The sequence below is a fragment of the Garra rufa genome, chromosome 14 (assembly GCF_049309525.1).
Source record: "Garra rufa chromosome 14, GarRuf1.0, whole genome shotgun sequence".
Lineage (NCBI taxonomy): Eukaryota > Metazoa > Chordata > Actinopteri > Cypriniformes > Cyprinidae > Garra > Garra rufa.
In genome coordinates, this window is record NC_133374.1 from 27,807,547 (window position 1) to 27,829,695 (window position 22,149).

The window sequence follows — 22,149 nt, forward strand, 5'->3', positions numbered from 1 at the left end:
AAAATAACACAAATAATACTTTTAACATGTTTTTCGTGGCTGCAAGTGCAAATAGAAGGAAAACAAAATTAAACATACACTAAATATAACTGACTATTACTGAAACCCAAGTTTAAACTTTTAAGGCCACGTTTTTGACCCTGTTGGTGGATGCTCAAAGTGACGTTTAGCGCCCCCTGGGACAAACCAGAGCCAAGCTGAGATCTCTGGGACAAACACTACAATGGCGCCATCGTCTGTGCAATATGAGAACTACACCGATCGCAGGTGGTGGAACAAGTGCAAAAACTGTCCTATTTACTAAACATTGAAATGATAATAACATGTACGATACACACACAAATTTGTTTACAACAAATTAAAAAATGACAATAATGTCAACGTTTACCATTATACTAGGCCTATGTAAGGAAAACATTTTATAAATTGTAAGACGAAACCTAAAATGACTTAATATATAAAAAGTACTAAAATAAAATGTATCAGTTAAGTCATTTCCAATAATTTCTTGAAAGTCTTAAAAAAACGTAATTAAGGTGACGCAGCTGACGGTGTGACCCCGGAAGTGGCGCAGGTCTCTCCTCTCGAATGACGTCACTTCATTGAGCTGTTTAAGATGGCGCTTCGGCCCGGATCAGGGGGAGGTGGCAGGTACAGAATTTCACGCTTTAACACTCTGTTATCTAATTTTCTCTATGTGTATACACCTGCTAAAGTCAGTATATGTTAATTCACGAGTCTGCTTGAAAATTCAACCGTCGGTTCCGTACAGTTTCACTTTATTTAGCGAACCGTCTGCAGTGTTAATGGCTGATGCTGGTCAGCTGTGATGGTGATGTGACGGTTGTCATACTGCATCACAATGACCAGCCGTCACATTTATACTCCTTTGTATTTCTTTGCGTTCTTTCCTTTGTCATACACGGGGATACATAACGATATTGATGCTCAAACAAGCATTAAACCGCTTGGACATTTGCTGGCCGTGTCTCAAAAACTAGTGTACTACCTTGCTAAACAGCATTTCTGGGGTCTGTAGGTTTGTTTGAACGCTTTAATCGTTGGCAACGCCCTAAAATTATGTTCGTTCGCAGTGTTTCCATACCAAAATGTTTTGTTTATTATAGTATTGCCTGTTAATATATAGCTATAGCTAGAACAAAGTACATATAAACGTATTAATGTATTTATTTTCCTCTTACAAATAATCTTGCAGGTATCTTTAACCTTACGTTTTCATATGAAAAGTAGTAATAAAATTACTGATAGAAATTTCGCAGACCCTGTACACAGTTTTGAGAGAATATTGCAGTTCAGAGTCAAATGTTGATTAATTTAGCTAATTAAGTTAATGATTCAGAAAACATTCTGAGTTTGGCAACTGCTAATTGTGTCAGTGTTTTCAGTGATTAGTTAAAAGTACTATTTACTTCTTGAATCAGACCTACACTGTTTGTGCAATATGTTTGTTTTTGTGTGCAATGTGACCCTGGACCACAAAACCACTGGGTCAGTTTTTTTTAAAATTGAGATTTATACCTAATCTAAAAAGCTGAATAAATAAGTTTTCCATTGGTGTATAGCTTATCTGGAATCTGAGGGTGCAAAAAAAAAAATAATATTGAGAAAATCACCTTTAAAGATGTCCAAATGAAGTTCTTAGCAATGCATATTACTAATCAAAAATTAAATTTTGATATATTTACAGTAGAAAATTTACAAAATGTCTTCATGGAACATCTTTGCTTAATATCCTAATGATTTTCGGCATAAAAAACCCCTATCATTTTGACTCATATTATGTATTTTTGGCTATTGCTACAAATATACCTGTGCTACTTGGTTTTGTGGTCCAGGGTCTCAAATATTCAATTTGAATATTTTGAAAGTGTCCATTGTGTCAAAATTTGATTTCAACATTTTAATTAATCCATGCTTCCAAAAAATCTGAATGTTGGTGTCCAAAAATTAAATTAGATTCAAACATTTGAGCATGCTCATATGTGTCCAAAATTTGATTAAATTGTTAACGATGTCCAAAAAGTGCTGTCTAGGTGACCAGTATATTCTACCGTTAAGATAAAAAGCAGCTTTGGAGGGTGATATTCAATGTTTCCTGCTACCTGATAAACATCTCAGGTTCTGCGGTGTTTTTGGTTCATTTCGAGGTTGAAACGAAGGGTAGACCAGACCAGAGCCACCCTGACCAGCATGATTTATGTTTGCAGATGAGACACCAGGTTCTGACAGTGATGTGGATCTTGACAGCTCCCAAAAATATTCATAGCGCTACTGTAAATGCATTGCTGCATTCCTAGTTGCTTATGTAGTCCGCTAGATCAACATCGTATCACCCTCATGTTTTTGATATCAGGCCAGTGAGGCACTTTGAATATACCAAAGTTTTCATAAAGTAGACCACATGGCTGTCAGAAAGGATCGAAAGGCCAACTTCATGTTTTATTTACCTGAAGGGCTTTAGTCTCTGCTGAACTGCTTGAATAATGAATGTCTAGTTTCAAACGGCGCAGCACCAGGTAATACTGATACCTGCCGTGAAACTAAATAACCACCGGGCTCTACGTAGAGCTTTTTTATTTGGCGATATAATAAAAGTTCACCAGCATAATCTGAATTTACATGCCATGTGTTTTGGCACTTATGTAAATAATGAGGAGCATGCTCGTGTAAAGTCAGTTGCTAAGGCTGTATATTAGAGTAGAAAAAATGCTAAATGTGTATGAGAATTACATTACGATGAAGCTTTTGGATAAGAAACGGTTCCATAAGGACGATTGGCTATAGCCATGATGGGCATCTTCCATATGGTTGAGTCTGTCAAACAGCTGTAGTGGAGGGCATTGGGAGTTTATTGAAACAGGTGTAACTGTATTGTTGCTGCCAGCAACCTGCAAGATGCTTATCAGGTCTGAGAGTTCAGAAAAAAGGACTGAAGATAGCAGTGTCACAAATGCAATCTGTTATTCTGTTTGAAAGTCGCTAAATAAATAAGACTGCCCACCCACATGGACCCAACACAAAGGTTTTGACAGTTCTCAGATTCCCATATCGAGTACTGGAAGGTAAGAGCTGTTTATCTGTGACAGTGTAAGAAGAAATTAGGAACTGTGTTTTTGAGGTTTATATTTCACTTCAAAAATAGTGTTTTCACAATGTGTCATTAGTTGGACATATTGGCAGCGCTGAATGTAAATGGTGCCACTGAACTAAGCAGAACTTGCATATTTAGCTCATTACTACTACTGAAATTGATCAATTATTGTCATGTTTTGGGCTGTACTAATCTGTTGGACTGGGAACAACATTTAAAGTATTAAAGACTGCCAAAAATCAAGGAGAAGAGTGCAAAAAAACGTAAGCGTTTGTGGTCAGGTAGGTGAAATATTAGGCTAATATCTAGGGCTGGGCGATTAATCGAAAAGTAATCGAAATCGACATCCAGAACCTATAATCGATCAAATTTTTCCAGGTCAATTATTTCAATTACTTTCCCTTTAAAAACACTACTGCGTGTGTAGTCACGTAAGAGTAATTTTATTTAGAAGAGATACTGCTTATTTTCTACTTTTATTATTTATTATTATTTTATAAATAATTTAATTGCAAGTTATTTATTTTCACTAATTTAAGAAAAATGAGACTTTTCGTTTTAAGCAATGTGTGCTTTAATTTCAGTTGTTCAACACTAATGTTCAATAAATAATCATAGATAGTAGTTAGTGTGTGCACCCTTCATTCAAAAATCTCTCACTTGTAATATGTGAGCATATTTACTGTACAAAACTTGTCAGTGAACTATGAGGGCAAAAAAAAAAAAAAATTAAATATAATTTTATAAATGAATAAAATAATCGTTCATTAATCGTAATCGGGTTAAAATGTTCAATTAATCGAGATTTTGATTTTACGCCAAATCGCCCAGCCCTACTAATATCTTAATACTGCTCATACGTATCTTTACAACCTTTATAAACTTTAGTTTGTCAAAATATTGTGCCCTTTCCTGCTTAAGCCCTACTTTATATGATTTAGTAGCGTTCACATGTTTTTTTTTTTTCATGGTAAGACAGCATAAATTAGCAGAACAAGGTAACGAGGCAATCCATGCTGTTGTTTACATCCAAATATCACCGATATGGCTGTGCATCCGGGTAACTGACCAAACTGTAATGCCATTTTTGGCAACTTTATTAAAAGTATGTTTTCTTTCATGTCAAATGAAAAATGTCTAATTAAATAACAGAATAAGAATAAAGTACCAATCAAATGAAATCAGTATTAACAAAATGTATTTGTGCTACAGAGGTGGCACAGAAGAACACAAAAATGGCTTGTAGGTGTATTTTCATATTTTTAATGAGGCTCAGAGATCAAATTCATAATTCATGTTGAGATTAATGTTTTAAATATAACATTTTTAATACAGAAATATTACATTATTTAAATAACTGAAAAGATACTTTCAAAATTAAACTAAATCTGCCAGCACTGATTTATTACTGAATCATATCATTCTTTTGATCAGTTCGAGCGGCTGATTCATTCAGGAATAAAGCAAGTGACAGTCTTTATGAATAGGAAATTTAATCGTTGACTTACTAGATTAGTTTAAAAATGCTAAAAAACTAAATGCTGTGTTTGAATGGAGATGTGCAGTGGCTCAGTTGTGACTTGTTTCAGACCATTTTTGACGATGAAATAGAGCAAAATCAGGCAATTGTGTTATAGTCAATATTAAATTCTTAATTTTTTAACTGTTGTATTATATCAATAGGCCTATTTCATTTACAAACTCCCTTAGAAATCATTAAAAGCTGTCACTCATCTTAGTTCATCGCGATCTCACAAATTTCCATTATAATCAACGAAGCTCACTACACTCACTGCACAATAAATCTCTTATTTACTCTCTCTACATTTTGTTTATGAAAAGATGTGACCGAAATGGTCGCACTGCCATCGAATATGAATCATTCAACCTAAGCTCATTAGAAAAATGTGCCTGTTCCTACATTTTTGCAAATCTCAAAAGTACCATTCAATTCACAGATTTTCTTTAGTTGAAATGAACACTAGAGGCTGTATCCTTTATTCATTTTCACATAAATTGTGATCACAGGATAAGATTTTTGCATTTCTTTGCATGATGCTATGTTTTGACCTTCAAACATTTTTGACAATTGCTCCATATGTATGATTTGTCTGATGTAAACTTGCTCGATACCTCACCTGGTAAAGCAATGCACTTGCAATGCGGAGCACTCGGGTACAAGTCAAGCCACACACAGAGATTTATGGTTTGTATCAGTCACATGTCTTAATTCGAGAAAAAAGTGAGTGAAAAAAAAATTAAATATAATAATTGATATTGCATGTTATTTTCTTTTTTGTGGAATACTTTTTTTATTATTGTCCAATAATTTGCGCATCTGCTATGATGTCAAATTATCTACATTTAAAAGCTTTTGTCAGCAAATATTGATATGATTCATTATATTTGATTACAACTAGTGGATTGATTTAATATTTATTCAGTGTTTCCCCTAGGTTTCCAGTGTTGGGGGGTGGGGGGGGTGGGGGGGCTTAGGGGGTTGTACTTTACCCTACTTTGTGAAATAACGAAAACATTATTATAGACTTATTCAGTGGAAAAATAAGTCCAAAACTCTCTGTTTTAACATTTTGAACAATAGGGCTCTACCAACTTTTGCTTTTTTTTTTTTTTTAATTCTTGTGTGTATTATTTTTTCTCATAATCAAATTAAAAGTATAAACATTTATTTATTTTTAATCAAATGAAAAATAAACCCTTTTAATTTTTGGCAAACAAACAGAGGTTTACTGTTAAAATCAATAAATAATAATAATTTAACATTTAAATAATAATTGTAGTATTTTTTCTACAATTAAGTGGTTAATCTTGTTATTTATTTTTATCATATATATTGTTTCATGTCAATTATTTAAATAGGAATATATAAACAACTACATTATACTGTACAAAAGTAATACAAGACTAATGTTCTGTTACATGTTACTTTTATTTTGACAGGTTGCCTTGAAGTTTCTGTGTGTGTACAGCATGTTATGATGCTAGTTTTCTCAAATGAAACGGTAAAAGTGACACTCACAGCAGCTTTGGATATTGAGTTTATCTGTTCATGTGAGATGCAAATGCCCAAAATTACCGGGAGCGTCACGTGTGCTTCAGTATATGCGTGTAGTAAAAGCGCGTCTCCACCATTCATACATACAGAGGCAAACGGAGCATGCAGGATTCATATTGAAACGGTCTTTTTGCATTTCAGTTTTCACAGACACTAGTCCGTATCGCGATTTGAATGAAGTAACAGACCAACTTTTGATTTATTAATCCAAAAATCGACGAATTTACGTGGCATTTCGCTCTATAGTAGATTCGGTTTTTATGAATGGAGTCCGCGATCCCGTCTGTGTTTTCGCAGATGAGACATTGTAAACACGCGATCATGTAAAGACAGAAATGACATGCCTTCGTGTAAATAAGATAAATAACACAAGGCAATTTAGTTTGTTTAATAAAAGAACAATGTATAGCCCTGTTCTATAGGAAAGATAACCTTAATGACTTCTATTGTGATCTGACGCTATATCAAAAATAAAATGAACTTGAAATTCAAGGGGGGCGGGGGTGCCGTTGGGGGGGCGGGGCGCCCCCCTAAGATAATGGTAGGGGAAACACTGTTATTAATAAATAATACATTAAAATTTATTATGTACAAGCGATGTAATTAGAATTGAGAGCTGTGATGGAGTCACATCATATTTTATTTTGAGAAAAAGTGAGTGAAAAAAGAAATCGAAATTTTCTATTGCTTATTTTCTTCACAGTTTTTAAATGTTCAAGCAAATATTGATATGATTCATTTTTACTTTATTAGAACTAGTGGATTGACTTAAAATGTATTCATAAATAATATCTTACAATTGAATATTTACAAGTAATATAATTAAGATCTGTGATTGAGAGTTAGTCTTTTTGTATACAAAAACAAAGCATTATTTGAGAATTAAAAAATATAACATGTTTGGGAATCAAAGACTAGGAGAGAATTTTGATTGCCTACCTAATGATGATAATCAGTACTTTACTGTTATGAATTAATAAGATGAGATGGGATATTTGTTGTATGTTAATGTATATTGAAGCAGTCTGCTCATTAAACTGAAATGCTTCATAACTGCTTACATATGTTCAAAGATGAGCTAATTTAAATGCAGTATATGCTATTGATTGTGCTGATTTTTGCATTTGTTTGCAAATTTATTCCTTATAACTTTTTTCTCTGCCTGCTATATGCTTATGCCATAAATCTGCATAGTCTATTATAGTCGGTTAATGGCTTTGCATAAGGGTTAGACAGCCATTAATATTCTTTATCAAAGCTGCTGTTTACATGTGTTTCTCAAAGGCAAAGTCCTGTCAATAATTCTCATTGTCAGGTTTTGTGGTTGTAACCGAGTTTGCTGATGCTGGATGGATGGATGTTGGCAGTAACTGTTTAAAATGGTGGATAGGCGTGATCTCCCCACCCTGATGCCACAGTCGATCTCTCTTTGAATGTTAATCTGCTTTAATCCAGTGTTTTATTTTTTCTTCTTCCTCTGCGAACAGGCGAACAGATGCAGCACAGACAGACAGATCGCTCTGAGCCAGAGAGCCTCAGTGGAGTGTTAGCCCACATTTCAGACTATTGGCAAAGCAAACAAAACTAGGCTAACTCTGGATGAGTAACTTTGGCAATTAGGAAACCAAATACAAAATGGTACAAGAGTCTTAAATTTTAATACAACAAGAAATCTGTATTCCGAATGCCTATTAAATTCTTAATGGTGCTTTTTGAGTACTTTTTTTTTATGTACTATGCACTGTAGTAATTTAAAGTATGTTTTGTAAAAAATGAGATGGTATTCCCATCCAGTAAAATTAATGTGCAATGGGATTTATTCTCTGTTGTACAGTTTTATCAATGTTTTTGTTGTTAGATTTAGTAACTTGAGAGTTTCACTTACTACCACAGAATGTTACTGTCATTGTGAATTGTATACCACGCAAGCTGCTCAAAACCATGAAGACAATATCAATTTTGTGTGGCTTGTCAATGAATTACGGCTCTGTTTAGTGCGCTCTGCTCTATCTGAAAGCGCACAGGTGATGGAGATATAATACTGATTACAGAACCGGCTTTACTGACAAAGATGCGCATTCGATATCACATGCGAGATATTGTGCAGCCCTAGACTGCTGTCACTTTAAGAGCTGCCCGAATCCAATATACTGTTACACGTACGTTTTCTTTCTCAGCTGTTGGCTTTCACTTAAGACCTAAATTACTGTGTTTACGAGGATACCTGCAAAAACAGGCAGTTTGGCACATACAAGTGTGTGTATTTAACCGTTCAAGACCTATAAAGCTGAAAAAATAACTCGGTTCAATACTCCAGTGCTCTATGAGCACCATCTTCACGTGCGCACACCTCTCTGACAGCGCTCGCATATAGTGAAATGAGTTCTTGTTCACTGCTGATTGCTTGTCAGTTGCTTAAAAACACTTGTTTTTAAACCACAATGCTTAAAAATGTGTGCAAACGATAAGTTTTCGCGACCATGTAGCACGGCAATGTCACGTGAGCATGTAACTGCAATAGAGACAATAGTCTAAAATCTCTACTGGCTGACAAATTTCTACTGTTAATTGTGTCTACTGGTATATCGCCCACCCCTATCAATAACTGACTTAAAACGACTTGATTTTGGTTGGGTTTTTCGAGTAATTCAACTCAGGATGTTGTGTTCTCAGCTGATGAATTCAAATGATAAATACATTTTACTAATAATTTTTACATATCGCTACTCTAGAATAATTTCTGGTCAGTGTGAAGTGCATCCACATTGCTGACATTTTTACCTGTTGTAGTCACTGTTTTGGTCAATGATTTTGGCCCTCCAAACCAAAAAGTTTTTTGTTGTCAATTTTAGGTTGAAAATTTTGGTCCTTAGTCTTATTAGGGCCCATGCACCGATGTCACCGTTAGTCAGATTTTCACCAAATTGGACTCAGATCATCTTCAGACCATGCTGACAAAATGTTATGGAGTTCGTGTCGATATACGAAATGGTTTTCGTTTAGCGCATCAATGAATTTGCTGGAAAGATGCCAAACTGCATCTGATGCTGTATCTCTGCAAAGCTTTGACATAATTGCACCAAAATTTGTATGTGCCATTGCGTGCAAGAGTAATAAACCATTCATTAAACATTATGAAAGTTCCAAAAATGCTATCAACTTTTGAATGCATTATGCTATTGTAATTAAAACTGGTCTCAAAATTTTCCTTGGGTCATGCCAACAACATAGATACCAATTATACCATAGTTGGCCAAACGTCCTGTCCACCGTTTTTAATTATGTTGAAAACCTACTTTTTCAAACTCCTCCATGACTGTTCGTCTGATTTTCAAAAAATTGTCCTGACAAAAAGTCATGGATTTCGTGTTGATAGATGAAACCGTTTTCGTCCAGCGCTGCAACTAATTTTAGGCTTGATGCCAAAATAACTCATAGGCTTTATCTCTGCAAAGCTTTGACATAATGACACCAAAGTTTGTGTGTGCCTTTTTCACCTCACAGTAAACACGCCACATCGATTTGATAACAGCGCCACCTGTTGGTCCAAAGTGATAAGCCATTAAATCATATTTCTAGAAGTTCTACATTATTTTTCTGTCTATTTGACTGAAATCACCTTAAAATGGTTTCTTTTACTCATTGTTGCAGTCGGTCTGGTACTCCATGCCATGCTTAGCTCCCTGTTTTGCCGCTGATTGTGCTTGGCCTCGTATACTTGCAGCTATATTTTTGACATTACTTTTGTAGGTTTGCCCACTGATATGTGTGTTTGTAAAATGCTACTTCATGCCTTCATTCCATAAAGAATCTATTCTATTCAATTTTTTTCTTAGCTGTGAAAACAACTTAATGGACTGCCAATATTGGAATGATTTTGATTTCCACTGTGGCGCGATGACTTGAAGGACCTTTAGATAGAATAATGGACTTGAGCTGTTTCATAAATGTTTTCTCTGTTGTGTGATTGATTGGTTGCCTTTAGTCAAAATTTCCCTCCGTCTCTTGAATGCGGAGGGCAATAGTGTAAAGACATTAACTTCACACTAAAATGAGCTGCAGGGGATTGAAATGGGCAGCCTGGTAAATGACTACAATATTGAATGTGTCTGTCTTTTCTGTTCTAGTTTTATGTACCCTGTAGGAGGGGGCATTGGACCACCGCAAGGTAAGCAGCTGACATTTTGTCTATATTTTACCTCTTACATTAGATTATTTATTTAGTATAACATTTAAATGGAAAAGCAACGTTTATGTTGTTAAATTTGTCATTTTTTTTTAATGCCAGGAATGATGCCCATGCAGCAGCAACAGCAGCAGGGCTTCCCGATGGTGCAGGTCATGCAGCCCAACATGCAAGGGATGATGGGAATGAATTTTGGAGCACAGATGCCTGGTGCCATGCCAATACAGGTCTGATATGTTACCAATCACAAATTTGGACACCAGAATCACTAATCTCTCATCATTGAGATGTCTTTTTGTTTTTTTCTGATGTTTCTAGGGAGGGATGGCGATGGGCATGCAGACTCCTGGGATGCAGTTCATGGGTCAGCCTCAGTTCATGGGCATGAGGGGCCCGGGGCCACAATTCCCTGCAGACCTACAGAAACAGATGGCGGAGGAGCATCAGTAAGGCTTTACATATTCACGCTAGCCGAAAAGTACACTAGAACTCGTCTCTGATCAGGTTTTGTCCACAGAAAACGTTTGGAGCAGCAGCAGCGGATGCTGGAGGAGGACCGGAAGAGAAGACAGTTTGAGGAGCAGAAACAGAAACTACGCCTACTGAGCAGCGTCAAACCCAAAGTGAGCAATATACCTCTGATAATTGCCTGATTAGTTTGATTTGATTTAATCAAGTAACCAAAGTTAATTTTCTTTTGTACTTTTAGTTTTACTATTACTTAGCTATAATAACATTGCACTGTACTTTTTCTTACATATGAACTTCTCCAAACTCAAAACAAGGTTGCTATTTTTGTACAGACTGGAGAGAAGAGTCGTGACGACGCCTTAGAGGCCATCAAAGGAAATCTGGATGGGTTCAGCAGAGATGCCAAGATGCATCCAACACCATCTTCACAGTCTAAGAAACCAGGTACATCCAGTGACACGTTCCAGCTGCCTGACTGCCTTCAGGCCTTTGCTTTTTAAGCCCTGCTCATGACGTCAAGGGTCACATCAGTGGCCCAGACCGCTTTTGACAAGGCCACAGCGACTGTTGAGCGCTGAAGGACATTACCAGGGATACACAGACTGTTAAAGGGATAGTTCATCCAAAAATAAAAATCCTGTCATCATTTGTTTACCCTCATCTCTTTAAAATCCTGTGACTTTATGTTCCTGTACTGTCTTTGTACTGGATGCTGTTTTCTGTGCTAGTCACTCAGGTTTGGGTTGACGTGAGGGTGATTCATTTTTGGGCGAACTATCTCTTTAATGGTTTTTATTCTGTCTCAACGCAAACACGCCACATCTTTATCATTGAGCCAAATAGCAGTTTTTTCCCCAGCAGCCACCAGGAGGCCCTACATATGTTTCTACTGGGTATTTGCTGTTTCCTCATTCTCCATATAACACATTATCCTCCACCTTCACATTCTTGCAGTTTTACCCCTCACACCTGCAGAAAAGCTTAATATCACTCGCTGTGTTTCTAGTCAACTGTTTCTTCTTGAGCTGTTTGGAGAGAAAGCTAGTAGTCAGAGTCCAAAATTTAATTTTGGAACTGGTCATAAATATTTATTACAGGCTGTTTTTGTTTTGGTGGCTTGATTTCAAGTTTGGAGTTATTGAAAAAAAGTCTCTTATGCAAAGATATTGTTAAATATTATTGCAATTTAAAATAACCTTTCTATTTTAATATATTTAAAAATATAATTTATTTCTTTCATTCAAAACTGAATTTTTTGCGTCATTACTCCAGTCTTTAGTGTCAGATCTTTCAGAAATCATTCTAATATGCTCATTTGATGCTCGAGAACATTCTTTTTTAATGTTTAATGTTGAAAACAGTTGTCCTACTTAATATTTTTAATACATTTTTTACAGCCTGAATCAAAAGAACATTTATTTGAAATAGAAATCTTCTGTGGCATTATAAATGTCTTTACTGTCACTTTTGATCAGTTCAATGTGTCATTGCTGAATAAAAGTATTTCTTTCAGAAAAATATTACAGACCCCAAACTTCCGAATGATATCTAGAAGAAAGTTTTCTGTTTTTAATATAAACGTCTAATGGTTCCTTTTGAAGTACAACATGTTAAAAGCATGGTTTAGTCTTGGATTTCAGTCACATTTGTCATCAGTTGGAGGTCAGATTGTCGTTTTTAAAATTGGATTTAAACCATGTAATGTTGCAATTTGTTGATGCAAGCCAGTTGGCAAGTAACTTTGTTTATTCACTCACCGAAGCCAATTTTTACTCAGATTTGATTTTTTTGAACATTCACATCTTGTTTTACTTCCAAAATGTGACATTTTTGAGCAAAACAGGATATTAAATAGAAAAACATTTTGGGCTGAAATTAATTGGATGGTGAGACTGCAGTCAGATAGTATGAGACTTTGCTAACATAATGCTTAAAAGGGATAGTTCACCCAAAAATGAAAATACTGTCATTCAATAATCACCCTCATGTCTTTCCAAACCCATAAGACATTCAGAACACAAATTAAGATATTTTTGATGAAATCTGAGAGCTTTCTGACCCTGCATAGACGGCAACACAACTGACACATTCAAGGCCTAGAAAGCTAAGGACATCATTAAAATTCAAAAAGTTCATGTAACATTGCTCACGTTGATATTATACTTGTTTGTTTTTGACGTGACTTACTACAAGTAGACATTTTTCAAGCATTCAAGCCTTCTATACATATATTTCTCATGTCTGTGAGGCAGGTATTCTCTGAGATTCAGGTTATTTTATTTACGTGCATGTGAAAAGTGATGAAAGAGACCGAGACGGCAGAGAGCGCACCCTGTTTATTTGCTTTATTTTACAAAAGCACATTGTTTTGTTAAGGGTTCAAGTGCGTAGCGCTGAAACCCTATTGTAATTGTTAGAATGGTCACGGATCAGCGATGAGTACTTACACCGCCGACAAAGTCACCACGGTTCACCCCAGTTGGTCATACGGGGGCGCTACAGCGATCAAAAGTATGAAATTGCTCATAACCTCCAAACTGTCAGACGCAGGCTCAAGTGTCTTATGTCGTTGGAAAGCCTCAGATTCAATTGTGAGCATGGCAAAATTTTAGGGTATTTCTAATTTTTTGCAAAACCTACTTTTGCGAACTAGTCCTAGGTTTTTCACCCGATCGGAACCAAACCAGTGCAGAAAGATTCTCTGGAGAGCCAATATCAGTAATTATCACAAAAAGTTTAACTTTCGACTCATCGTCACAAAGGGGCGCCAAAACATTTGAAAGGGGCACGACCACTTTTAATAAAATGCCTATAACTCCTTAACGGAATGAGATTTTGAAACTCTGAGGTTGCAGGACAAAAATAGTAGAGGTTGGACACTTGGTGGTGCTAAACGAGTGAAAAAACATAAATATGGCTATACCTACGCGACTTTTTGTCCTTTTAACATGAAAATCGCTCGGTCTTGGTCCAAAGTGCCGCAAGTGTCTATAAGTACATTTGCATATCTCAAAAAACCATGGCTGCCTTTGGCTGATGAAGTTTGAGCACCTATTAGACATAGTTAATGGAGGCTGATCGGAATGAAACTCGGTGGGCCTGTTTGCCTCATGGCCCCAAAGGTCTGTGACACAATTTTAAAGAAATCGAAACAGACCGCACAGGTGCGGTATTCAACCCCAGAGGGTTAACAGTGTTGCTGTGGGATGTTTTTCATGTCTGCGGGATGAAGTGACCACAATATTGTGATATTTAGCCCCTGTAAAGTGCCTCTCACATGTTCACAAGAATATTTTAACAATGTCCTTCCTACCTTTCTGGCTCTTGAACATGGTAGTTGCGTTGCTGTATATAGAGGGTCAGAAAGGTCTCGGATTTTATCAAAAATATCTTAACTTGTGTTCTGAAGATGAACAAAGGTCTCACAGGTTTGGAACAACATAAGAGTGAGTAATTAATGACAGAATTTTCATTTTTGGGTGAACTGTCTTTTTAAATAGCTATTTGGCTAATAAATAACATTATGCAATAGCATGGGATGGCCTAAGTGATGTTAGCAGAAAAGAAAAGACAAGCATTTTCTTTTCCAGTAAACCATTCATGGTAAAGCTAGAACCAAGTGCCAAATAAATAAATAGGGTCAATTTCGATTTCGTGTTGACTTAAATTTTGGACCCTGCTAGTAGTTACAGTACAAAATTGAAAAATGTTTTAATTTCCATTGACATTTTCAGTGAAAGGTTGCTTTTGTTTTTGTGTATTAAAACACCACCACCACACCTAATGATATTCAGTCCCCTCCTGTTGTTCTTGAAAAGCTGTTTCTCATTTTTTTCAGTCTGTCTGTGTGGTCATAACTCATGACGTGTGTTTTGTCTGTCTCAATCTCTTGTTTGGTTTTTGCAGACTCATCGCCATCTCATTCCTCTGTCACCTCTCAATCCCTTCCTCCTGCTTTCCCCGATGACGACGATGAGTTTAGTGACTTTGTGCAGGGCCCCGTCGATGCCTCCTCCTCATTCCCCTCTTCATCCCTCCCTCCATCCTCCCCTTCAATGAGAGCTGCTCACATTAGCCAGCCATTAGAGACGGGGCCTGGCCAGCATCCCCCTTCCTCCCCTGTCCCTCACTCTGTCCCTTCATCTCTCCCTGTCTCACCTGCCATCCAACACTCTTCTGTCATCTCCAGCTCCCAATCTGCATTCCAAGGTAACGCCCCTCTCACTGTTTCTCACTTTGCCATACCATCACTTGATAGCACCCATAATCAGAGGTTAGATGCCGTAACTACACTATTTAGTGTGCAAAAAGCATGTTATTTGCGTTTCTGTAAACTGGATTTCATTTGTGTCCCTGGACCACAAAACCAGTCAAATTGGTCAACCTTTTTTAAACTTTCATTAATGTATGGTTTGTTAGAATAGGACAATATTTGGCTGAGGTGCAACTATTTGAAAATCTGGCATATGAGGGTGCAAAAAATCTAAATATTAAAAAAATCATCTTTAAAGTTGTTCTTAGCAATGCATATTACTAATCAAAAATGAAGTTTTTATATATTTATGGTAAGACATTTACAAAATATCTTCATGGAACATGATCTTTACTTAATATCCTAATGATTTTTGGCATTAAAGAAAAATCGATAATTTTGACCCATACAATGTATTGTTGGCTATTGCTACAAATATACCCGTGCGACTTATGACTGGTTTTGTGGTCCAGGGTCACATTTATATTACATTTACAGCTCATGTAAGAGAAAAAAAGCACATTTCTGGGGTTGTATGTGCCAGCCAAGCAACTCTCACTGACATGGATGTGAATGAAAACGAATACTTTCCTTTAGATCCTTTAAACCCTTTTGCCCATAACGGCTATCTTGCTGTGTTCTTGACATAGAGTCAAAAGTCTGCCGAGGTTTCTGATCCAGATATGATGGTCACCATCTGAGAGATTTGCACAGTGATTGGGACTCAGCCGTCACCCTCCACCTCCCTTCAGTTTTGTCAGGTTGCAGATGGCGTCCCGTATGCTCTAATAATTTAAGCTGGAGTTCAGCACACCAGCACATGCACACTATGCCGATTGTGACAGCATCCTGATAAGGAGCTCAGAGTGAAGCCTGCATTGAAGCGTGTGATTGATAGAGTGCTACCGGTTCGAGTTAAAAACTTTTTGGGAGAATTTATGCCATAATGTCTTGAATTGATTTGAATGAGGGACATCTACCACTGACTTTGGCATTTAACTATTTATTTATCATTTATCAGCCAATTATTTCATGCCTAAACATTTCCTCTTCCACCTCAGGCATTGTTAAAGGGGTCAGTGATTAAAATAGTCAATGTAAAAGTAAATATTAATAAAGTGGTTACATACTTGCCTCTCTTAGACGTTTTTCAAAAAAAGTCATAGTAGTACAGTATACCTGCTCCAAAAGCTAGTGAGCTGCCATGCTGTATGTACCCTACATAGACAATAGAACATATTACATTGACTCTGACAGAAGTGGAACACCCTACATAGTTAGCAACTTTCCGTACGCCATACTTTGTGCTCAGTACTCTAAAAAGTTTGGGGTGAAATATATATAATATATAACAATAATGAATTTTCAAATGAGTTTTTCTTTACGTATAATTATACTTTATTTAATGACTTTCAAGTATTTATATTCAGCATTTTTCTTGACTTTGTCCATCTGTTTTAGTTTTTGATTAAAGGATTAGTTCATTTCCAGAATAAAACTTTCCTGATAATTGACTCACCCCCATGTCATCCAAGATGTTCATGGCTTTCTTTCCTCAGTCGAAAAAAATAAAGGTTTTTGAGGAAAACATTCCAGGATTTTTCTCCATATAGTGGACTTCAATGGGACCCAATGAGCTAAAGGTCCAAATTGCAGTTTCAATGCAGCTTCAAAGGGCTCTACACAATCCCAGACAAGAAATAAGGTTCTTACCAAGCAAAACGATTGGTCATAGTCTAAAAAACTAAGAATTTATATACGTTTTAACCACAAATGCTTGCCTTGCACTAGCTGTGCTTCACGCATTACGTAATCACCCTTCACAAACAAATGAAAAACAAGGATGTCTGACAATTTTGAAGTTGGAGGAGAAAATAAAACGAAAATGAGTTTTTCACCCTACCCTACCTTTTTGAACTGAACTACACAGACTAAGAACAATCCACATGTGAAGTCGCAAAAGCAAGTCGCATAGCTAGTTCAGGACGACCAATAGTTCCGCTAGATAAGACCCTTATTCCTCATCTGGGATCGTGCAGAGCCCTTTGAAGCTGCATTGAAACTGCAGTTTGGACCTTCAACCTGTTGGTCCCCATTGAAGTCCACTATATAAAGAAAAATCCTGGAATGTCTTCCTCAAAAACCTCAGTTTCTTTCCGACTGAAGAAAGAAAGACATGAATAACATGGGGTGAGTAAATCATCAGGAAATGTTTATTCTGGAAGGGAACTAATCCTTTAATCTTGTTGCAATGTATTCTGGGATTCTGTATTCAATCCATTGCAAAAGGATAATGCAGTAATGCAGTGAATAATGTTGCCTACCTCTGGGAAAGTGTTTTGCATCTGCATTGCACAGATGCAGTTAGAGCTACTCTTTTATACATACACATAGTCATGTTTAGTACTCATAGTTAAAATATAAAACTACTACAGTTCAACATGGCCTCTATCCCTAATTGATTCAGGCCCATCTTTGGAGGAGAAGATGTTTTCGTCTTGCGATCTGACCACTGATAAGAAGGCCCAGGTTAGATTTAAACCACGGCAGGCTTTGTCTGATCTGAGTCCCAGAGCTCAGGTTACAGCCCAGTTTCACAGCAGCACCAAAGCTCGAAACTGGGCCCATACTCAAGATGACTTCAATTCAGCCTTCATCGTAGAGAAGCCATCTGAGCCTCTACCCGCAACTCAGGCGCCCCCTGCGGCAGACAACCCGCCCGTCCAGCCCACTAGCACCAGCGGTGAGAAGAAAACACCCCCGCCTCTTTTTCGAGCTTCTCAAAATTAACACAACTCGCAGCTCGAGACTTCCTCTACCTCTGTTTGCTAATCATGAGATATGCTTGGTTGGGAAGGGCTAATTTCTTTTCTTGAAATCTTGACGTGATTATACCTAACACTTCTCAATGAATATCCAAGTAACTAAATCCATCCTCTTACTTCAGCTAAAGCCAAAGCATTAAACAGGAGAAAATGCATGGGCTTAGAAGCTTTACCTTTGAAGACAATGTGCCCTTGAGCATAGACTAAGATGAAGATAACTAAAAATCTGTACTGGACAAAGAAATGCCTAATTCAGATTTTCTTCCTACTGTCTCAGAAGCACTTTTCTATCCTGGACATCTAACTGATCTAAAATACATGCATGTGTGGGATTTAATGTGTATATACTGCCTATTTGGCTTGATCCCTTAACACTTGGTGCTCTATAAATTCTTGCACTTCTTTTCCATTTCCTAATTTCTCTGATATTAAAGTTCTGGATTATTTAGGGTTACATTTATTTTAATCCAGGGGTGTCCAGTCCTGCTTGTGGAGGTTCTCCTGACACACTTGCCTGGTAACCCTAAAGATTTTAATAGTCTTCGTCAAGTGTGTTTAATTAGGGTTGGACAAATTTGGTAAGTAGGTGGCCCTCTAGGATCAAGATTGGGCACCCCTGATTTAGTCAATTAGCTCACTGGTGTCGTTAAAGGGGGGATCGATTGCATGATTCACTGCTGATGATGCTTAGTTGGAGGCTTAATCGCCATAGCCCCATTTTAATCATTTGCCTAATTTACTTCTCCACAGGACTCTCAGTTTTAAATGTACACATTGCCAATGCATGTAATGAGATGAGTGTCAGTGCTAATACAAAGCAAAACTCTCTTCTCCGTATGTTGTCATCTGTTTGTCCTACAAACCCACCAGCTCTCGGCTCAAGACAGCTGAGCTGACGGCAGAAGCAGTGGGAGTCTTTAGTGTAGCTGTGCATGGTGTCAGTAGTACATCCGTGCTGGGTTTTGCCGACAGCAGGTGTGGAGGACGTCTGACTGTGCAGTAGGCACATGGGATACATGCTTGATCAGGCACTCTTAGCTTAACAGTCCACAAACAACATCTCACTGTCTCCATGTCCATCACAAACAGGTGTGGGCGTCTACCCCCAGCAAGACATGCAACCCATGGTGCCAGCCTGGTTGTACAATGACTCGCTCATCCCAGGTACATGCTCTTGATATCGTTGGTTTTTGCATCATTTCGTAGCTGCAAATGCAAGGTTTTACAGTTGAAGTCAAAGGTGTACATGCACCTTGCAGATTATTTTACTAAAATAAGAGGGATCTTACAAAATGCATATAGTCCACAAGAGAAAATAATATTTTTTTAGTAGTTCTTAACCCTCTGGGATCTAATGTGATTTTTGGGACCTTTAGATGTTTGACATGCCCTGACATTTGTGCTTATTTCAGATTTAAAATGTAAAAATGTATTTACATTTTCTAAGACATGATTTGTGATCAAAAGGAAATATGCGAGGGAGTGACAGTGGCCGTGAATATTTAGTGATTCACACCTGAGAGACAAAGGGCTGTTCCCTAATGGCCCATCTGTGTGACTGAAAGTAAAATAATATTTTTTTTTTTTAATAATTTGTGTTTTATTTACAACACAGTATAATCAAAACATACATAAAGTCAAAGACACATTATTGTACACACTGATTTATCCACAGAGATGTGAACAGACTTTATGTAATTCCTGAACACAGAATCTGTTCAGCAAGTGAAACAAGTAAACCATATATTTAGTAAAGTAAACCTGATATTTAAGTGTTTGCTGCTTCTTTCCATGGATTCAAGAAAAAAAAACATTATCAGTAGTCACAGAGCTTATTTTACTATAGAATATCAGTGTAGTTGAATTGAACATCTGAGGTTAGTACAGTGCTCTCAGAGGAAAACAGTTTGAAGTGAAAGTCAGCAGGATTCATCTGTGGCGCAGGTATCAAATCACTAAAAACAAACAAAAAACAACATCTCTAAGCATGTTAATATCATTTACATTTAGTCATTTAGCAGACGCTTTTATCCAAAGTGATAAGAACAATAGAAGCAATCAGAGAAACAAGAGTAACAGTATACAAGTGCTGTGACCAAACTCAAGTTAGTTTTTTAAAAATAAATTAGTCCAAAACAAATAGAATAGAATAAAATAGAAAATCCCAATATTTAAACCCTTTCCAACAATGGCTGTATGATTTTGAGATCTGTCTTTTCACACTGAGGACAACTGAGGGAACTGAATTTGAAGATCAGGGGAAAAATAAGGGGAAAAATCAGGCAAAATAAGAAAAATACACACATCTTCATTCTGTTCAAAAGTTTTCACCCCCTGGCTCTTAATGCATAGTTTTCCCTTCTGAAGCATCAGTGAGCATTTGAACTTGCTGTAAAAGTTGCATATTAATCCCTCAGTTGTCCTCAGTGTGAAAAGATGGGTCCATTTCTATAAATTCAACAGTTTTCTCTTTTGGACTATATGTAAATGTCTTTTATGTAAAATATCTTATTCAGATCAGTACTAAATAAAAAATAACATGCATTTTGTATGATCCCTCTTACTTTGGTAAACAATTAACATTTTGCAGATTCTGCAAGGTTTATGTAAACTATTGACTTCAGCTCTATATCCTAGTATCTAATGCCAAATGGTTGTTCCTTCACAGAGTTGTTCAAGAAGGTCCTTGAGTTCACCATGACACCAACAGGTATTGACACAGCCAAACTCTACCCAATTCTGATATCATCGGGTCTGCCACGGGAAGCTCTCGGACAAATCTGGGCCTTGGCTAACCGCACCACACCTGGCAAGCTGACTAAGGAAGAGCTGTACACCGTACTGGCTTTGATTGGAGTCGCCCAGGTAATTTCCGAAAGTCCACCATTTTTAAAAGTTAGTTGAGTCTTAAGGCCAGAGGTGTGGGGATCTTCTAATCTTCTCTCACTGTTCACTTGTCAGTTACAGTCCTGTGAATAGAAACTGTAGGTCTTTGAGCAACTCATGGGACCCTTCCAGTAATAACGCATTTGTTATGCAAATTGAAAAGCTCATTGAGGAGCCACTCTTCCACTGCTTCAGTTTTGTAGAGCAATAAAGAAAGAAAAAGCTCTGGAGGATGCCAGAAATGGCATTGAAAATGGAAGTTGACTTTAATGAATATTTTAGACAAACAAATCAGACAACCTCAAGGCGGAGGGGGAAATAGACATCTGGATAGAGAAGGAGGTCTATTGTCTGACAGGCCTGCTTTTTAATTTCGTTTCCCTGATGAAAGACGTGCCGTAAATTCAGTGTTCCTGCACGAGGCGTGTTGAAGCGCTCTTGTCTAATGGCTCACTAAATCATTGTTATGTGTAGGGTGAATATCAGCTTTAATTGAGTGTCTTATGTTTATAGCAGTGCCTCATACCTCAGCTTAATGGTTGTCGGTAATCAGTGTTTATCAGTCGGCTTTCAAAGATGTGTGCTGCTTTTTATTATTGACGTTATCATTCAGCTTTGAAATTCAGCATAAAGCTTTGCTTTTATATCTTCTTTTTAAAGATATTTTGTTGGTATGGTATGCTGTTTTATCTTTCAGACAAATGCAATCAGAGTTATATTAAAAAACGTCCTGGCTCTTCCAAGCTTTATAATGGCAGTGAATAGGTGTTGTGTCCAATAAAGTGCATCTATCCATCATAAAAAGTGCACCACATGGCTCAATGTGTTTTTGGAAGAAAAATATCGAAATTTTAACCTTTATACACTGTAATCTCTAGCTTCCGTTAACTGTGTTACTCACATTCATGAGGACGTAGGCATTGTGTAAGCTCGGGTAAGAATATGCCAGTCTCGCAAAAACCAAGTTTTGTTTACAGCAAAGGAAAACTCCTCTTGACTTGTATCCTCTATCTTAAATCCTATAATACATCATGCCACATTTGAAAATGTATATTATTATTGTTATATACTTTATTTGCTTAAAATCCACTTTAAACCATCATTGAGTACCTGTAAGAACTTCTGAGTGTGATCTGCAGTTGATTTTGATTCTATAATAGACAGTAAAGCCCGAAATTGTTCATACCCCTGGAAAATTCTGAATTAAAGTTGCTTTTATTCAACCAGCAAGTTTTTTTTTTTGACCGGAAATGATAGGCTTCTCCCAAAAGATAATAAGACGATGTACAAAAGGCATCATTGTGGGAAAAAAATATTAAATTATAAATTTATTTACATTTG

At 36.9% G+C, this 22,149-nt stretch overlaps 1 protein-coding gene across 6 annotated transcripts in view; it reads left to right on the plus strand.

Annotated features, from left to right (window-relative positions):
• Positions 1 to 615: 615 nt before the first annotated feature.
• Positions 616 to 22,149, plus strand: part of synrg (synergin, gamma) — a 75,964-nt gene continuing 54,430 nt past the window's right edge. For 2 of the 6 annotated variants that reach the window (XM_073817787.1, XM_073817788.1), the window contains exons 1-10: positions 616 to 651; positions 10,316 to 10,356; positions 10,477 to 10,601; positions 10,693 to 10,820; positions 10,892 to 10,997; positions 11,178 to 11,289; positions 14,752 to 15,054; positions 17,565 to 17,840; positions 19,012 to 19,086; positions 20,591 to 20,787. In XM_073817787.1, the coding sequence (XP_073673888.1) occupies positions 617 to 651; positions 10,316 to 10,356; positions 10,477 to 10,601; positions 10,693 to 10,820; positions 10,892 to 10,997; positions 11,178 to 11,289; positions 14,752 to 15,054; positions 17,565 to 17,840; positions 19,012 to 19,086; positions 20,591 to 20,787 (1,398 nt within the window). In that variant the 5' untranslated portion in view covers position 616. The remainder of the gene's footprint in view (positions 652 to 10,315; positions 10,357 to 10,476; positions 10,602 to 10,692; positions 10,821 to 10,891; positions 10,998 to 11,177; positions 11,290 to 14,751; positions 15,055 to 17,564; positions 17,841 to 19,011; positions 19,087 to 20,590; positions 20,788 to 22,149) is intronic. The other 4 variants (XM_073817791.1, XM_073817792.1, XM_073817789.1 and 1 more) reach the window with 3 other exon arrangements.